Source organism: Mustela nigripes, chromosome 12 (assembly GCF_022355385.1).
Source record: "Mustela nigripes isolate SB6536 chromosome 12, MUSNIG.SB6536, whole genome shotgun sequence".
Taxonomy (NCBI): domain Eukaryota; kingdom Metazoa; phylum Chordata; class Mammalia; order Carnivora; family Mustelidae; genus Mustela; species Mustela nigripes.
In genome coordinates this window covers 118229290-118245273 of record NC_081568.1, presented here as the reverse complement: position 1 = coordinate 118245273, position 15984 = coordinate 118229290, and the positions used below count along the sequence as shown (strand labels likewise).

At 39.0% G+C, this 15984-nt stretch overlaps 1 protein-coding gene across 2 annotated transcripts in view; it reads right to left on the bottom strand.

Moving 5' to 3' along the window:
• The window catches only part of RHOBTB3 (Rho related BTB domain containing 3), a 55600-nt gene extending 45723 nt beyond the window's left edge, over positions 1 to 9877 (bottom strand). For both annotated transcript variants that reach the window (XM_059418261.1, XM_059418262.1), the window contains exons 1-3: positions 9261 to 9877; positions 8858 to 9083; positions 3943 to 4129 (exon numbers count right to left, since the gene is read on the bottom strand). In XM_059418261.1, the coding sequence (XP_059274244.1) occupies positions 3943 to 4129; positions 8858 to 9083; positions 9261 to 9262 (415 nt within the window). In that variant the 5' untranslated portion in view covers positions 9263 to 9877. The remainder of the gene's footprint in view (positions 1 to 3942; positions 4130 to 8857; positions 9084 to 9260) is intronic.
• Between the last annotated feature and the right edge of the window lie 6107 nt (positions 9878 to 15984).

Sequence of the window (15984 nt, the reverse complement as noted above, 5' to 3'; positions counted from 1 at the left end):
CTGAAGAAATACCATGATTTTTATAATTCACTCCCAAATGAAAAAAGAGAGAGTCTGTGTGTGTGTGTGTGTGTGTGTGTAAAATCTCTGGGGTTCACTGTTCTGTTCTGGTCAATTTTCTTGGGTTTGAAATTTTGCAAATAGAAGGGAAAAAGAAGCAAGTTTCTAAAGATTTGAAAGCATTGACTATCATGATCTGACCTGTATCCTAGAAATGATTACTCTGAGTGGATTTATTTCAGAAAGAAGCAAAGATGGAACAGGAGACCACAGGTCAATTCACCACAAAGCTGATGAAGCCTAAGTGTCAGGGTCCTTGTGTGTGAGTCTTTTCCAAAGCCTGGGGAGAAACATAATCATATGCTTTTGTAAGATTTGCAAAATAAGATCCTCTAACTCTACTTGGTTAAGACCACTGCCTCTTTCCACTCCAGCTCACTTTTATGTCAGGCAGTCTGGGAGTAATGACAGGCATTTTTGGGATCCTGCTAATGTGAATTTAAGTTTAGGTTTAGTGAGATACTATTTGTGGTTTGCAGTCACTTCCTTGTACAGTTAAATGTTTGAAAACTGTCCTGGTACACGAATAGCCTTGAGGAATGCTTCTGCCACCCACATTGTAGACTTGGTTGGTGTTGTGAAACAAAGATGCCGGGCTGAAAGAGGAACACAACACAAATGACAGTGCCCGTCACCAGAAACATATGAAGTGTGAAGAAATACACTGGAAGAAACACTATAATTTTCTTCTCTATATAGAAGATAGCAAAAGTGGTTTTCATATGAAGAAGTAATCAAGACTATGCAGCCAACAAATATAAGAAAAATTAAACAAATGTCAAGCTGTTAAATAATAGAAATATTTTTTAAATGTTTGTGGTATTTGACAGCTTTTTTTATTAAGATTCTATTTATTTATTTGACAGAGATCACAAGTAGGCAGAGAGAGAGAGGAGGAAGCAGGCTCCCTGATGAGTAGAGAGCCCGATGTGGGGCTCCATCCCAGGATGCTGGGATCATGACCTGAGCAGAGGCTTTAACCCACTGAGCCACCCAGGTGCCTGGTATTTGACAGCTTTTTATTTATTTTCTTTTTTCTATTTAAATTCAATTAGCTAACACATAGTAATCAGTAGTTTCAGATACAGTATTCAATAATTCATCAGTTGTGTATAACACCCAGTGCTCATCACAACACATGCCCTCCTTAATGCCCATCACCCAATTACCCCTCCTCCCCTCCAGCAACCCTTTTTGTTTCCTATGGTTAAGTCTCTCATGGTTTTTCTCTCTCTCTGATGACTTCCCATTTAGTTTTCCCTCCCTTCCCCTACAATCCTCTGTGCTGTTTCTTATATTCTACATATGAGTGAAATCATATAATTGTCTTTCTCTGATTGACTTATTTCCTCAGCATAACAGCCTCCAGTTACACCTATATCAATGTAAATGGTAAGTATCCATCCTTTCTGATGGCTGAGTAATATTCCATTGTATATACATACCACATCTTCTTTATCCATTCATCTGTTGATGGACTTCTCGGCTCCTTCCACAGTTTGGCTATTATGGACATTGCTGCTATGAACACCGGGGTGCAGGTGCTCCTCTGAATCACTACATTTCTATCTTTAGGGTAAATACCTAGTAGTGCAATTGCTGGGTCACAGGGTAGCTCTATTTTTAACTTCTTGAGGAACCTCCATACCCTTTTCCAGAATAGCTTCACCAGCTTGCATTCCCACCAACACTGTAAGAAGGTTTCCCCTTCTCTGCATCCTTTTTGTTGTTTCCTGTCTTGCTAATTTTAGCCATTCTGGCTGGTGTAACATAGCATTTTCACTGTGGTTTTATTTGATAGCTTTTTAGATTTGCAAATTGTCATGCTTATTTGTGTGTGTGTGTGTGTGTGTGTGTGTGTGTGTGTCTGTGTGTGTATCTGTAATGTTGGTTTTTTCCCCTTACAAAGGACCTCTAGAACTCTGTAAGTTTCAGATCCTACACGATCAGGAACTGCCCCTTTAAGCCAAAAGGAAGATTACTATGACAGATAATTAAATGACTAGGATCTGAAATCCAATGAAGATAAAGGGAAAGCAATGAATTTGAGGTTTATTTGAAATGTGAAACCAAAAGAGCTTCTAGTGCACTAGATATGGGGAATGAGAGGGAAGTTGGGTTGGATGATTCTAGTAGGGGTGAATGGATAGGTTTGACATCATTCACCAAGACATGGAATTCAGCAGAAAGGGGAAGATTTTGTGATCACACAGGTTGGAAGAGAAACTAAAGCTGGAGAAAGAAACTGGGTATTCATCAGTGTCTATACAGGGAAAGGGAGAACGGGAGATTAACAGATTCAAGGTCAGAGTAAACAGCAAGAAGTGAAGCCAAAGGATGGAACCCTGGCAACAACTAAGGATGTAGTGCTTCAATATGTGTATGGGGGGGGGGGGGTGTAGACCAGTAACAAGACAGAGAATTGGAACAACCATGCAAGAAAGAGTGGTTTTTTTAAATGGAGGAAGAGATGTGTTCAAATAACCTCAAAGGGCGAATTGTTATTAAAATAAAAGTTAAAGTGGAAATTAAATGGAAAGGGAAATCAAATTTGGCAAGAAGCATTTAACTGGTAACCTTGAGTGAGAACAAATACGATGTAATTGTGAAAGTCAAAGTCAGACTAGAGTGGACTGAAGAATAAATGGGAAGTCAGGAAGTAGACGCAGGAAGTGTGGATGACTCTTTCAAGAATCGAGGCCAGTAATAAAAAGAAACACAGGGAAGTAGAGGGGATGTGGGGTCATGGAAGGGTCAAGCCCACTTTATTTGTGTCTTCTAATGCTAAACATATACCTACCCTATGACTATGACCCAAAATCCTATTCCTATGAAACAACCATGAAAAGGAGAATGAATAAATGTAGTACAGCACATTGACACAACTGAAAAATACACAGCAAAATAACAAATTGTAGACAAGCACAACAGGGATGAATGTCAGTATTATGCTAACTGAAATTAGACACAAGATACTACATACAGTATAATTCCAATATGTAAATTTCTAGAATAGATAAAACGAATTTATATGGTGAGAAGTCAGAACAGTGGTCATCTCCATGGAAGGAGGGCCAGTGACTGGGAAGAGGCACGAGAGAACCTTCCAAAGGGAGGCATATGTTCTCTATCCTGACCTGTAAGATGGCTGCAGGGATGTATATATATTTAAAAATGCATTAAGCTGCACTCATGGTACCTCATGAACTCTATGTCCTTTCCTTTGCTGTACCTTAATGAAAAGGGGGAGAAAAAAAATAGAATAAAATTTCCAAGCCAGCTTCACTGAGGACACACCACTAAAGAGAATTATCAACATACCACCAAATCAAAGTAACTTCTGTGTCAGCCCGAGGATATCTGACAACGATATGCATAGCAGCAACGGCTGCAACAGACTGAACCAACTGAATCCATTGGCCACGGAGGAAATGAACCCCTCCCTCAGGCAGGAGTGTCAGTGTCTCCACCTCACTCGTTCATAGCTATGTAAAAATCCTGCTCCGGAGCCCAATCCTTTTGCAGACAATCTATCCTTCCCACTGGACGGGCCTTTAGAATGTCAAAAAGAGTCTTCCAGAGCTCAGCACCAGCCTAATGCCTCTCCTAGATCAAAAGAACACAATCACTGACTTCCTTCACTTCTGTAAAAGAGCAATTTAGAAGACAAATTTGTACCCATCAGAATCCCAGCAGTCGTCTGTGACACTTTCCTTTGATGTCTTACTATCATACCCAGTGATGAAGAGATAACAGCTGGCATTTGAACAGTCATCTTTCCCCCCCCAAAAAACCCATATCAATCACTAGTAAACTCAACACTATTTAAAATTAATGGGGTACCTGCACTCTTATCTTAAAAAAAAAAAATTAGATACTTACCATTTTGTCTGGTACCAACAGCGGCAATGATGACTGGAACTGAATTTAATGCTCTTTTTATCACTGGGATATAATTATCCTTTACTTCGTGGAATGAGAACTTGTCATTTACGTTGTATTTGATCACAATGATGTCGGCACTCCCGATTAGGTTTCTAGAGGTATACCAATCACTGTCAAAAATGTCCTAAACCAAAATGCAAAGAGCACTCGTTAGTCTACTTGTCTTCAAATCAGTCATGAAATAAAATGGGACACACACCATTTTTTGCTATAGTTTAATTTTTGAAATTCATGAGAAGAATTGATTTTTAAATAAGTAATTACCTAAAATAAAAATGTCTGAAGCCTACCAACTCTTCCATTTTTGTGTATTCATTTAGCCTAGACCACAGTGTAGTTGTTGTACTATAAAGGAAATCTACAGAATTACTGAGAGTACAAACAAGCACTTGGTTTTCAAATTATGTCATACTTTTATCACCTAATAATTTTGAAAAATTTTTAAACATTTTTATTTATTTCTTTGAGATAGAGCAAGAGCACGGAGGACGGGCGGAAGGAGAGGGAGAAGCAGGCTCTCCCCTGAGCAGGAATCCCAATGCGGGGCTCCATACCAGGACCCTGAGATCATGACCTGAGCTGAAGGCAGAGGCTTAACAACGGAGCCACCCAGGCACTCCTAATTTTGAGAATGTTAACACAGCCTTAGATGCCAGAGCATCAGTATGAGTAAGGAAGCTTCGAAGGATTTTCTGTGACCCAGTTAGACATTGCAGGATTGTTCAGTGTTTTAAACTGCAATACACTGTGAATTCTGCGGAGTTGCACATATTGTATACATATTTTCAAAATGCATGTATACTTTTCAACTTTATCCACCCTTTGGACAGTAGTGTATACATATAGTGTATATGTATGTGAAGGGGATGTATGTTTCATAAAAAGACACTGTATATTATAAAGTGTGAACATTGTAATGAACCAATTTTTCAATTCATGTATTTAGCTTATATAAATTAAAAATTCAGGATAAGTCTTTCAATTTAAAATTTTTTACTTCTAGACTACAATTAATAACATTTATATTTAGAATCAGGGCCAAAAGTAATTTATTATGAAGCCTACTCTTTAAAAGCTTTGGTATTTTAAAAGTATTTTTTTCAAAGTTTCTATGTAGCATAAGAAAAATATGTATCTTAATACCATTGCTAAATATGCATTAGTAGCTTTCTTCTCATATTCTAGTTAACTACTAATCATTATTTGTCATTTCATGCAGCCTTTGGTATGTATTTCCAGGATATATTAAAGCTATATTAAGAAAACAGTTAGATGTGGCTAAAAGGTCTAAAAACTGCTGGGCTATGAAAGTTCACATTTTGAAATATGAGTCCAAAACAGGGTAATAATGCTGGAACAAGTCAATCAAGAGCCATGTGACAGAGCTTCTACTTATGATGGAAAGTTCTAGAGAAGTGTTACACAGCAATCCCCTTTTGCAAAGGGAGCTGCTTCTCACCAGTACCTCCACAGTGTCCAGCAAAGCCTCTCCCAATTCCCTACATCCAGCCCAATCCACCCACTTCCTAACAAGTGCACTCAGAGTAACAAGAACAGCAAGATTTTTAGATATAACTACCCTACTGAAAACAGGAGCATTTAAAAAGGAAAAATAAAAGGACCAAAAAAGAAAAATAGGCAAACTACAGGAATATAAACTCCAAAGGCAGTCCTGAACTTGAACTCAGCCGGGGGAGAAGTGAAGTGGGACACAGATCAAGAAAATGTGAAAGCTTCCCAGCAGAGCTCTACCCTAATTTCCAAGTCCTAAACCACAAATCCATTCAGTTCCAATTGTATCTGTTGTAATATCCAAGTTCAAAGTATACAAGCATAACAAGGGTACACAAGTATAACAAAGAAAAAGAACAAAGTCAGATGAATGGAATAAAAAACAAAACTAAACAGAGGTGGGACCAACATTAAACAGCCATTTAACTCTGAGAGAACAAATCAAAAGTAACTACTCTTTGCATTCCAAACAGTTTAAAATTCCAGAGTAACTAGAGAGGTGTACTTGGAGGAAAGGAGACATTTAGAGGAAAATATCATGAGAAAATGGGTGTTGGCAACATTATCACTGTTGTATTGAGGATATTAAAACTAAAAATAATTTTGTTTTTAACACAAAAACAAGAGTTTCAAACCCTGCACAAGAAAACTGTGCATGCATTACCTCACTGCTTTTTGTGGAATATTTTTGGTAATCAGGAAAAGATCTAGAAATAAAATAATGTAACTGCACAAAAAAAAGGGAGGGTGGGCTTGAGAGAGACATAATAATGAACTACATAAAATGAATCTGAAACACATTTATGTTAAAAGTGTCAAGTATATACGGCAAGGATCCAGAGTGAGGCTACAGATCTACAGAAGAAACTAGGAAAGAGAAGCAAAACTATCTCATTCTGATTCCAAGGAGGAACGAACACCACATTTCTAATCAAGCTATGTCAAAGAGAAAATGCTCTCCTGGTTTCTAGAAATATGAAGGAAATCAAATTCTCCCACCCCTTGTAAATCAGTTCCAGGATTTCCTCTGGGAGGTTATGCAATGCAACACTTGGACCCACATTGAGAGAATGGAACTCATCTTCTTAAAAATAATCTAAAATTTTAGAGCAAAACAACAATTTTATTCCACTTGCTGGCGCTCAAAATACAGCACCTACTAAGTACCAGCACTGCTACCTCAATGTATTGTATTTGTGTAAATCTTGAATGATGTGTAGAAACACTTTACTTTTGCTTAGTATAAGGGATACATGGTTATACTGTTGTTGTAATAAACATTGTATTACTAGAGTAGCTTCTACCTGGACTACTTACTAGAGCATGTCAGTTTCTATCTTAAGAACTTTACATGTATCATCTCATCTACTCTTCAGCATAACTCTAGGAGCCAGGGGATCTTTAGGAGGCAGGGAGTCTTATTTTATACACAAGGAAAAATAAGGCTAAGAGAATATAGTGACTCACCAGAAAAAACCACTAAGCAGCAATGTGGGGATCTGCAATCAGGTCCTTTTGCTATCAAAAGCTGTGCTCTATCTGCTTTGTTATACTGAATATTCTGTTCCGGTACATGCCAAGTATTAGCTGATAAACACAATCAACTTGAGTATCTCTGAAGGACTTTTACTTACCACCAAGAAAAGAAAAGCATCTTATAAAGAGAAGGTCTGCAAATGTATTCCCTTATGTTTAAAGATCATTATGACCCAAAAAAGTGTACCAAAACTCAATGCTTTAAATCTGAGTCTAAACAAACAAAAGGTGATTCGTACAATAAAGCACAATAATCAGTATATGGCAAAAATCTTGACTACAGAGGCTTATTTTAATCCTTTGGAAAATTTCATTTACTACAGTATCTGGCATCACAAGTATTGTTTTTTGCTAAATTAACAACATGAACAGTAAAGAGTTAACGGCTTGAAGAAAAAACAGGAAAAGTAATCCTAACATCCGAATTCAGCTTATTTTATTTTCCTTAAATTTATTTACTCTATTCACTCCACATTTGTTCAACTGCGTATAAAACCGGTAAGTTTTTAAATTGTACCATCTTTCACAATGAAATGGCCAAAGTAAAAGAAGTGTTTCACTTATTTGCATGGACTCCAGCCAGTGAGTTCCTTGTGATTGGCATCATCACTGTGATAAATGGGAGTTTAAACCTGGTTATTGAAAAAAACCTGTTTTATTTATTTTACCTCATTAACATAAATATCCTTTAACTGAAAATTTCTTTGAGCTAGTGATCTTTTCATTCTGTAATTTGCATAAGTAATTTTTCTAGGCACATTCCATACATTCCTTTAGAAAGGTGTATTAGTTCCCTATAGCACACAATTCAGGTTTTTACAATTGATGTTTAAACATAAAATCTCACATGGTAATTTGTATTCTTTTTCAGACACTAAGCTTTCATCTGTTATAAAATATAATCTTCAGCTTTAGTTATACTATTTTAACTCCAATACCACTATAGAATCAGAAATTTTCAAATAAAATTAAATGAAAACATTAAAATAACTACAGTTCTTGTGTATTACATTATAATTGTTATATTATAATGTACTGAAAAGATGTATGTGTTAGAGAGTAGCTTTCTTTCTCCTTTTATCAAGCACTCAAGAATCAGACTAGAATTTTATCGACTTCATTACAATTTCTTTTAATTATTACAAATTTTAAAGCTTTTAAAAAATTCCAAGCAGTGTTATTATTTCTGATTTATGAATCACTGAAAACAAATGGCTACTATATTAAGAGTATCTGCATTATTAAACTTAAAAACAAGAATTAAATTTTTCAAAAGTGGACACTGTTATAAATGAGTGGTTTGAAATTAATTCCCAGTCCCTCTCTTCCTCTCCTTTCCAGGGGTCCTATTCCTGAACTGTCCCAGTGAAATTTATTTTTGCTTGTGTTGAGCTTTCAGAGGACTTTATTTTTAGAACACTAATATTACACTCTCACCCACAGGGTAGGCATGAAAAAACATGGCTCTCTGCTGGTGAAACTTAGTGACCCCGTCCCTTGGGATTGTCACATTCAACTGCCAGCTACCAAGGGACAACCTACAGTCCTGAAGCCTATGAGTAAGTGCTCCATGTTGCCACTGGGGCTTTTTGCCTTCTAAGAGTGTTCTCTGACCGGGCTGCCCCCTGCCCAATGAAACAAAGGAAAATAAAGATTTCCCCCCAAATGTTTAAAAACTCTACGCAGGTGACCCAGACGGTCCACAGGATGAAAGGGGGAAAAGGGAGAGGAAGGGGAAGAAAAAAAAAAAAAATTGAAAGAAAATCTCCGTCAGCCTCGGCGCCGAGCAGCTGCCACCACTTACCCAGACGGGACAGTCGTGGACCACCAGCTTGACATTGCCAAAAGCGCTGGCCTGATACTCGGTGAACACCGGACGTGCGACCGTACTGGTCGCGTTCAGCAACAAGCTGCTTTCGTCCCCCGAGACCAGCGGGCTTCTCCCCAGGTAAGTGCGGATGAGCCCCGACGGCCGATTGTCCTGGTGAAACGCGTCCCCCTCGTTCCCCAGCGCCACGATGTGAATGGACCTACACGACAGAGAGGGGCGAGGGGGAGAGAGGCGCGTGGTCAGCGCGAGGATCACTTTAATCCGAACAGGAAGGGCGGGGGGCAGCGCGCGGCGAGGATGAGCAAGAGCCCCTCGCGCTGGGGCGCAGGACACGCGTTGGGGTAGAGACAATGGCAGGACCGCGACGCGTACGTACATGATCTCAAATCCAAGGGCAGGGCGGCGACTCGGAGAAAAGCTGCTCCTCGCGGCCTCTCGGGGCCAGGCGGCGGCGTATTTACCCGCAATCAGCTCATCCCCGGCCGCGTCCCCCTCTCGCGCCTCCACCGCGGCGCGGCCGACGCAGAGCGGGCCCGCGCGAGCGAGCGAGCGACAAGGGGGCCGGGGACGTGCGAGTCGGGCCGTGTGCGCGCTGCCAACCAGTCAGGAAGTGCCCGGGAACATCCCGAGCGGCCCGCCGCTCCCCGCCTCCCCGGCCGCCGCTGCTAAGAGTGGCCAGGCGCCCGGTCGCTGCAGCCCCCTCTCCGCCGCGCTCTCAGGGCAGGGCAGCTGTCGCCTCCTGCTGCTGCTGCTCCTCCTTCTGGACGACAGTGGCTTAGGAAAAAAGCCGGGGCCTCCGCCCCCTCGGCGGGCCTGGCGGGCGGGCGTAGCACGTGCTGGCCTTGAGGGTCGGGCGGACGCGGGAGCGCGCTCCCGCCGGGGCCCCCAAGCCCGGGCAGCGGAGGCCGGATACAAAGGGCCAGCCCGCACAGGGCCCCGCGGAATATAAATTAATAAATACAACGTCCAAGCCTGAGAGCTCCTGATCGCCAATCCGCCTGCAGCAAGTTTGTTCAACTCGAAAGGCTGTAACCAGAGCCAGGGAAAGGGGGGTGGGGCGGTGAGGCCCCCGCTCCCTAAAGACTGGGGAAAAAAGAGGTTAGGGAAGCTAGGCATTCAAGCCCGTTGGCAGCTCCGGCAGCCCAATCTTTTTTTTCCCCTCTTGGCTTTGACGGAAAGTGTTTTACCATGTCTGCCGCTTTGTCATTTGTCAACATGCACTACAGCTGTTTTCTAAAATCATACTTGTGAGAAAAAAATAAAGGCAACATTCATGCTGGTGCAGAAAGGGATCTTTGTTCACACACCAATTAATTTGCTAATATCGCTTTTGAGGGATTATTTACTATTTCAAGCTATATTTGGCATATTTTACCAAAAACTGCAAGGTGGTTTTTTTTGTTTGTTTGTTTTTAAGTGCTGGGGTTCTTACTGCGATAGTTTTAAAAAGAAGTTACATGTGAGGTGTTTACAAGCTAAATGCTCATTTACTTGGAGATTTTTCAGTGCACAAAATGGCTACACATTTAATAATAGCTTCTTAGACCAACTGAAATAATAATAATCGTGCTAATGCAAGGATACTTCAGATTCTTTCATGATAATGCACTAATGTAAAGGTTATGAAGGTCTCTAAACGGCCTCGAACTACCTTAATGCAAATGAACGCTGGAATCCACTAACACCAAGAAGAAGGGCCAGAGGTTACTGTGGGACTCAGCTTCTCCACAAACGTAAAAATCCTCACAAGTGCTCTGTGTTTTAAGAGTCCTTATTTATCCCTTCCCTTATTTATTTTGCCCTACTTTAAAATTTCTTTTCTCAAAAGAGCTATTTTGAGGGCACGAGGTACTGAAGAGGTACTGAGGTGCTGAGTAGGGCAGTGACAAGACTAGGGTAAGAGGCCTTTGGAATGTGAACAGCTTTTTATTAAGGGCCCTTGCTGCTCAGTTGGAAGCAGTATAATGTAGTTTCTCATGCTCATAGGTTATGACAAGAGGCATTCATTCTGTAGTCACTGATTTTTTTTTTTAAATCTAGTTTCCCTTGCACAAGTATAATTTCTCCTTTTGTCTCTAGAACATGAACCATCCTGAAATATTTAAGAGTTTAGGATCACCTTTTCTCTTGGGTCAATAGAAAATATATTTTCCCCCTTTAGTAATCAAGCACAGGTCAAAAAGACAGACACTAAAAATGAATGGATAAAGAAAATGTGGTATGTACTTACAATGAAACATTTGGACTTGAAAAAGAAGGAAATCCTGTCATCTGTTACAACATGAATGAATCTTGAGAGTATTATGCTAAGTGAAATAAGTCAGTCACAAAAAGACAAATACTGCATTATTCCACTTACATCAGGTATCTAAGCTAGTCAAACTCTTAGAAACAGAAAGAATGTTTACCAGGGACTGGGGGTAGGAGGAAATGGAGAGTTGTTCAATGAGCAGAGTTTCAGTTTTGCAAGATGAAGAAGTTCTAGAGATCTATTGCAAACAAGACGCATATAGTTAACACTACTGTAATGTACACTTAAAAATGGTGAAGATGATACATTTTATATGTTTTTGCCACAATATGAAAGGGGGTGTTGGGGATTGGAAACTGGCAGGAAGAGAGCATTCATTTTTCTCCTCTGTTACTGAGTATGTGAGCCTGGCCTGTGCTAGGCAGGCATGGGAGATACTGAGATACATAAGACACAAGTTAACCTTGAGAAACTAAGTCTATAATTAAAGGTCACTATATTATAAATATTAATCACCCAATTCTTTGAAAACATACAGGTTCCTTTAAATAATTATAATATAGGCTCACACATGCAGTAACAGAGGTAGGTACAAAGTACAAGGATAAAGTTCAGTGAACATGAGGAAGAGATCTGTGCCTGTGTGTCATCAGAGAGAGGGTCATAGAGGAAGTAAACATTGCCTTGCGTCTTGAAGGATGAGGATGAATTGCTAGATGTGGAAGAAGAGGAGGGAGGAGGAAAGGGAAAGGGCTTTAGAAAGAATGGACAGACATCATATGCAAATCACATGTAAAGGTGTAGAGACATGGAAGATCATATCTTGTTCGGAAAACATCAAGAGTTGAAATTCGTGCTGGGGTGCAGATGCCTTTATTACAACAAGCAAAAAAAGAGACTGATTTCCCAAGAGATTTTCAAAGTCAGACCTGATAATAATTATAGATTAGAAATTCACCTGTATATACAATAGAGCTCAGCTAGATGCTCACCAAACCCATCTTCTCTTCCGGGTAAACTAAACTACACAGCTAAACTACATTTCCATAGTTTTTACATGTAAATAGGGCCAGACAATTCATTTTTGGCAGTAGAATATAATCCCCGTTGAGCAGTTAAGAAAAGTATGCCTACTCCACTCTCTTTTATCCCTCTTTCTGCTAACTGGATGAAGCCAGGTTGATGTGGAAGCCATGTTTTTTAAATTGTTGGTCTGCAGCATGGAGGAAGCCTGGATTCCTGGACGACTGGTTATAGCAGAGCTGCCACACAGCATACACTGAATTGAGACATGAGTGAGAAGATGGATCCTTATTGAGTTAAACAGGACATTTTGTGGTCAATTATTACGGTAGCTAGTGTTACTTATCTTGGCTAATACAAGATCACAGATGGTCCATTTCCTGATATTTTAAAGATTCTTTTCAAAATTATCTTAATACTACTTTTTTATACTTATTTTCCTTTTATTTACAATGTTTATTTGGTTTATATATTTGTAGTTTCCCTCAGTAGCATTTAATAAAATATTTACTTTTACCAGGGTGTAACAAATTCAATTATCATTATGTTCTCCAATCTCAAGGTCACTGGGGAACACAAAAGCAAGCACCTCTAGTCCAAACAATATGTTTTCCTATTTTCACAGCTGAAATGCCACTATTTTATATTCATTCTAATAGATGTTCTCATCCCCAGATAAAATGTAGCCACATATGCGTGTCAGGTATGTATGAGGTAACTCAGTAAGTTATTACTGATCCCCAGACCATGAATATTAATATACCAGCCTTTGAAAAAAATCTTGATTCCTTAATGACTAAAGAGGAAGCATAAGATTTTCCCAACTGTGTTTCATGGAAACTAGTTTTCCACCTGAGGAGGTTGGGGAGAAAGATGGATATCTAGAGAGGTCTGAGCACCACCTTCTCCCATCTCAAAGTCAATCAGACCATTGTTATTGTTACCTAATTTTTAAAAATACCAGGGTTCAGAAGATGACCCCTGACATTTTAGAGTATTTGAACTTCTATGTATAAACACATTTTTTTTTTTTTTTTACCAAAAAAGAGGGGAAGAAATTAAGCTTTACTCATATTGAATGTGAGGACTGACACCAACATCCTCACCTGATCCATAAGTGGGCAAGCACCTGGGGTGCTCTGGGGAGAGGGGGAAAGCACAGCAGCACATTAACAGGGGAGGGGAGGGCTGTCTCCTTTGTTTTCAACATATTGCCACATGGTGCAATTTCTGTATCTAAGTAATTTTATTTATGATATTTATTTATTTTTAAAGATTGTATTTATTTGACAGAGACAGTGAGAGAGGGAATACAAGCAGGGGGGATGCGAGAGGGAGAAGCAGGCTTCCTGCTGAGCAGGGAGCCTGATGCAGGGCTCGATCCCAAGACTCTGGGATTGTGAACTGAGCTGAAGGCAGATGCTTAAAGACTGAGCCACTCAGGTGCCCTATTTATGGTATTTAAGTAAAACTAATTGTTACTGCATGGACCAATGGAGATAGTGTTCATAGTGCAAGGATAGGCAAACACAATTGACTGAGCTGACATTCCTGATGCCCTTCGGAAGCTACATTGCAAAGTAAAAACTAATGACTAATCAGATCTGACAAGGTGGCCATAATCACTGAAATTAGAAAGAACATTGTTTTAAATATGAATTTACACCTACTTTTACTGACTTTACCCTAAGTGTATATCAGAGTTAATCAATGATGATATTCTGAATTGATTACAATTAGCTAGCCATTTAAAAACTTGGTATCCAAACATGAAGGCAAAACTCCACAATATCTCCAGCGTACTTAGTAATGTACTATTTAAGCCAATATTTTAAAGAAAATTCATATATTATAAATGCTAAAAAGCCTCTTCTGAGCTTTCTTAACAATGAAAGTCAAAAAGCAACAAACGTTTGGGAAAACAATTTTCTTCTTGCTAAGATAAAAATATCTGAAATTATACATGGAACACAAATGGAAAAAAACAACAGCATTCCTTTGACAGTGAATACCTTGAGAATATGCATATAAAACACTGCTAAAGACCCCAAGACACAAGTATTGGAACAAGTTACACAATGTGGGAAGTTTACCATCACGTTAAACTGAAGGCATAGATGTTTTTAATATGTCTCACATTATGGTAGATAGATTCTCTTATGATAGCTAGATTCTGTTTCAGTGTGGTTATTTACTAGACTGTGTTTCAATAATGAAATACAACTTAAAATGACAATTTTTTTTGTGAGCCACTAAAGGAAAGCTACAATAGAGAAGATAATCTTTCTCTGCTACTTCTTTAAATGGTATTTTAAGGAATAATTGAATTTTTAAAAACAAAAACTATATTTTATGCAAAACCTGTGTAAATGTAAACACTGATTGATTAGTTGTTTTGACAAAAACCTTTTATTAAAAAAAAATAAAGGGAGGATTCCAAGCTAAGGTTACAGTGAGCACAACCACGTGAAATTCATTCATAGTACATCTTACAGGCAGTTATTCCAGCAAAGAAGTTGGGGCCAGAATACACAGTACTATAAGATGTTAAAGCAGTTCATTTTGTGCAAATAAGACTTGTGTGAGTTTTAAAAAAATTTTTCATCCTGAAATATAACACACATACACAGAAAAGTGCATAAAACTTATCAAAAGTTAATAATTATAAAATAAACATTCCTGAACAGCTCCCAAATCAGAAAATAGGAAACTATCAGCATTCAAGGAATGGTACAGGCATACATACTCATGCATCCACCTCAGGTGCCCCTCCTCAGTTACAGTCCTCTTCTTTTTTTAAAGAGATAATCATGAGCCTGACTTTTGTGATGATTATTTGTTAATTTTTCTATATAATTTTACTATCTGTGCATTCCTAAGCAAACATTTTTGTTTTGCTTCTTTCTGAACTTTTTATAAGTGGCACCATAGTATGTATACAGTTTCGTGCCTTGTTTCTTATAATCATCACCATTTGCCAGGTTCATTCATGTGAATGTAGCTGTGGTTTGTTCCTCCCATTCATTTTTATTGCTGAATAGCATCCAGTGGATATATACAAAGCCATTTACTTATCTATCTCATTGTAGATGCACATGTGGGTTATTTGTAGTTTTTGCTGATTACAAACAATGCCTTGAGGACCACTTTCATTAAATATATTTGTGGGTATGCTAGGGCACAGGGTATATGTATGTCCAACTTTAGTAGATAATACCCAACTGACTTTAAAAGTAGTTTTAGTTATTACATTCTTCTAACAGCGGGGCATGAGAATTCTCCCCCTAATCCTTTATATATTTAAGTATATTTACTATATGTCAGATATTATATTCAGCACTTGACTAAAAAATTGTTATTCAGTTTTCTTTTTTATTTTATTTTATTTTATTTATTTACTTGACAGAGAGAGAGATCAAGATCACAAGTAGGCAGAGAGGCAAGCAGAGAGAGAGGGGGAAGCAGGCTCCCCGCTGAGCAGGGAGCCCAAGCCAGGGCTCTATCCCAGGACTCTGAGATCATGACCTGAGCCAAAGGCAGAGGCTCAACCCACTGAGCCACCCAGGCGCCCTTGTTATTCAGTTTTCATAATGGCCTTGTCGAGTAGGTTCTATTACCATTCTAATTCCCAGGAGAGAAAATTGAGGCACAAACCCACGGCTACATAAGCAATGAGTGGAGGAGTTAGAATTCCATCTTAGTAGACTGGCTCAAGTCTGTGTCTTTACCCACTATGCTATGTTGATGTTTGAAAATATTTCCTTCATTATGTAATTTTGTGATGAAAAACACAATCTATAAAAACTCATAACCTATTAAAACTCAT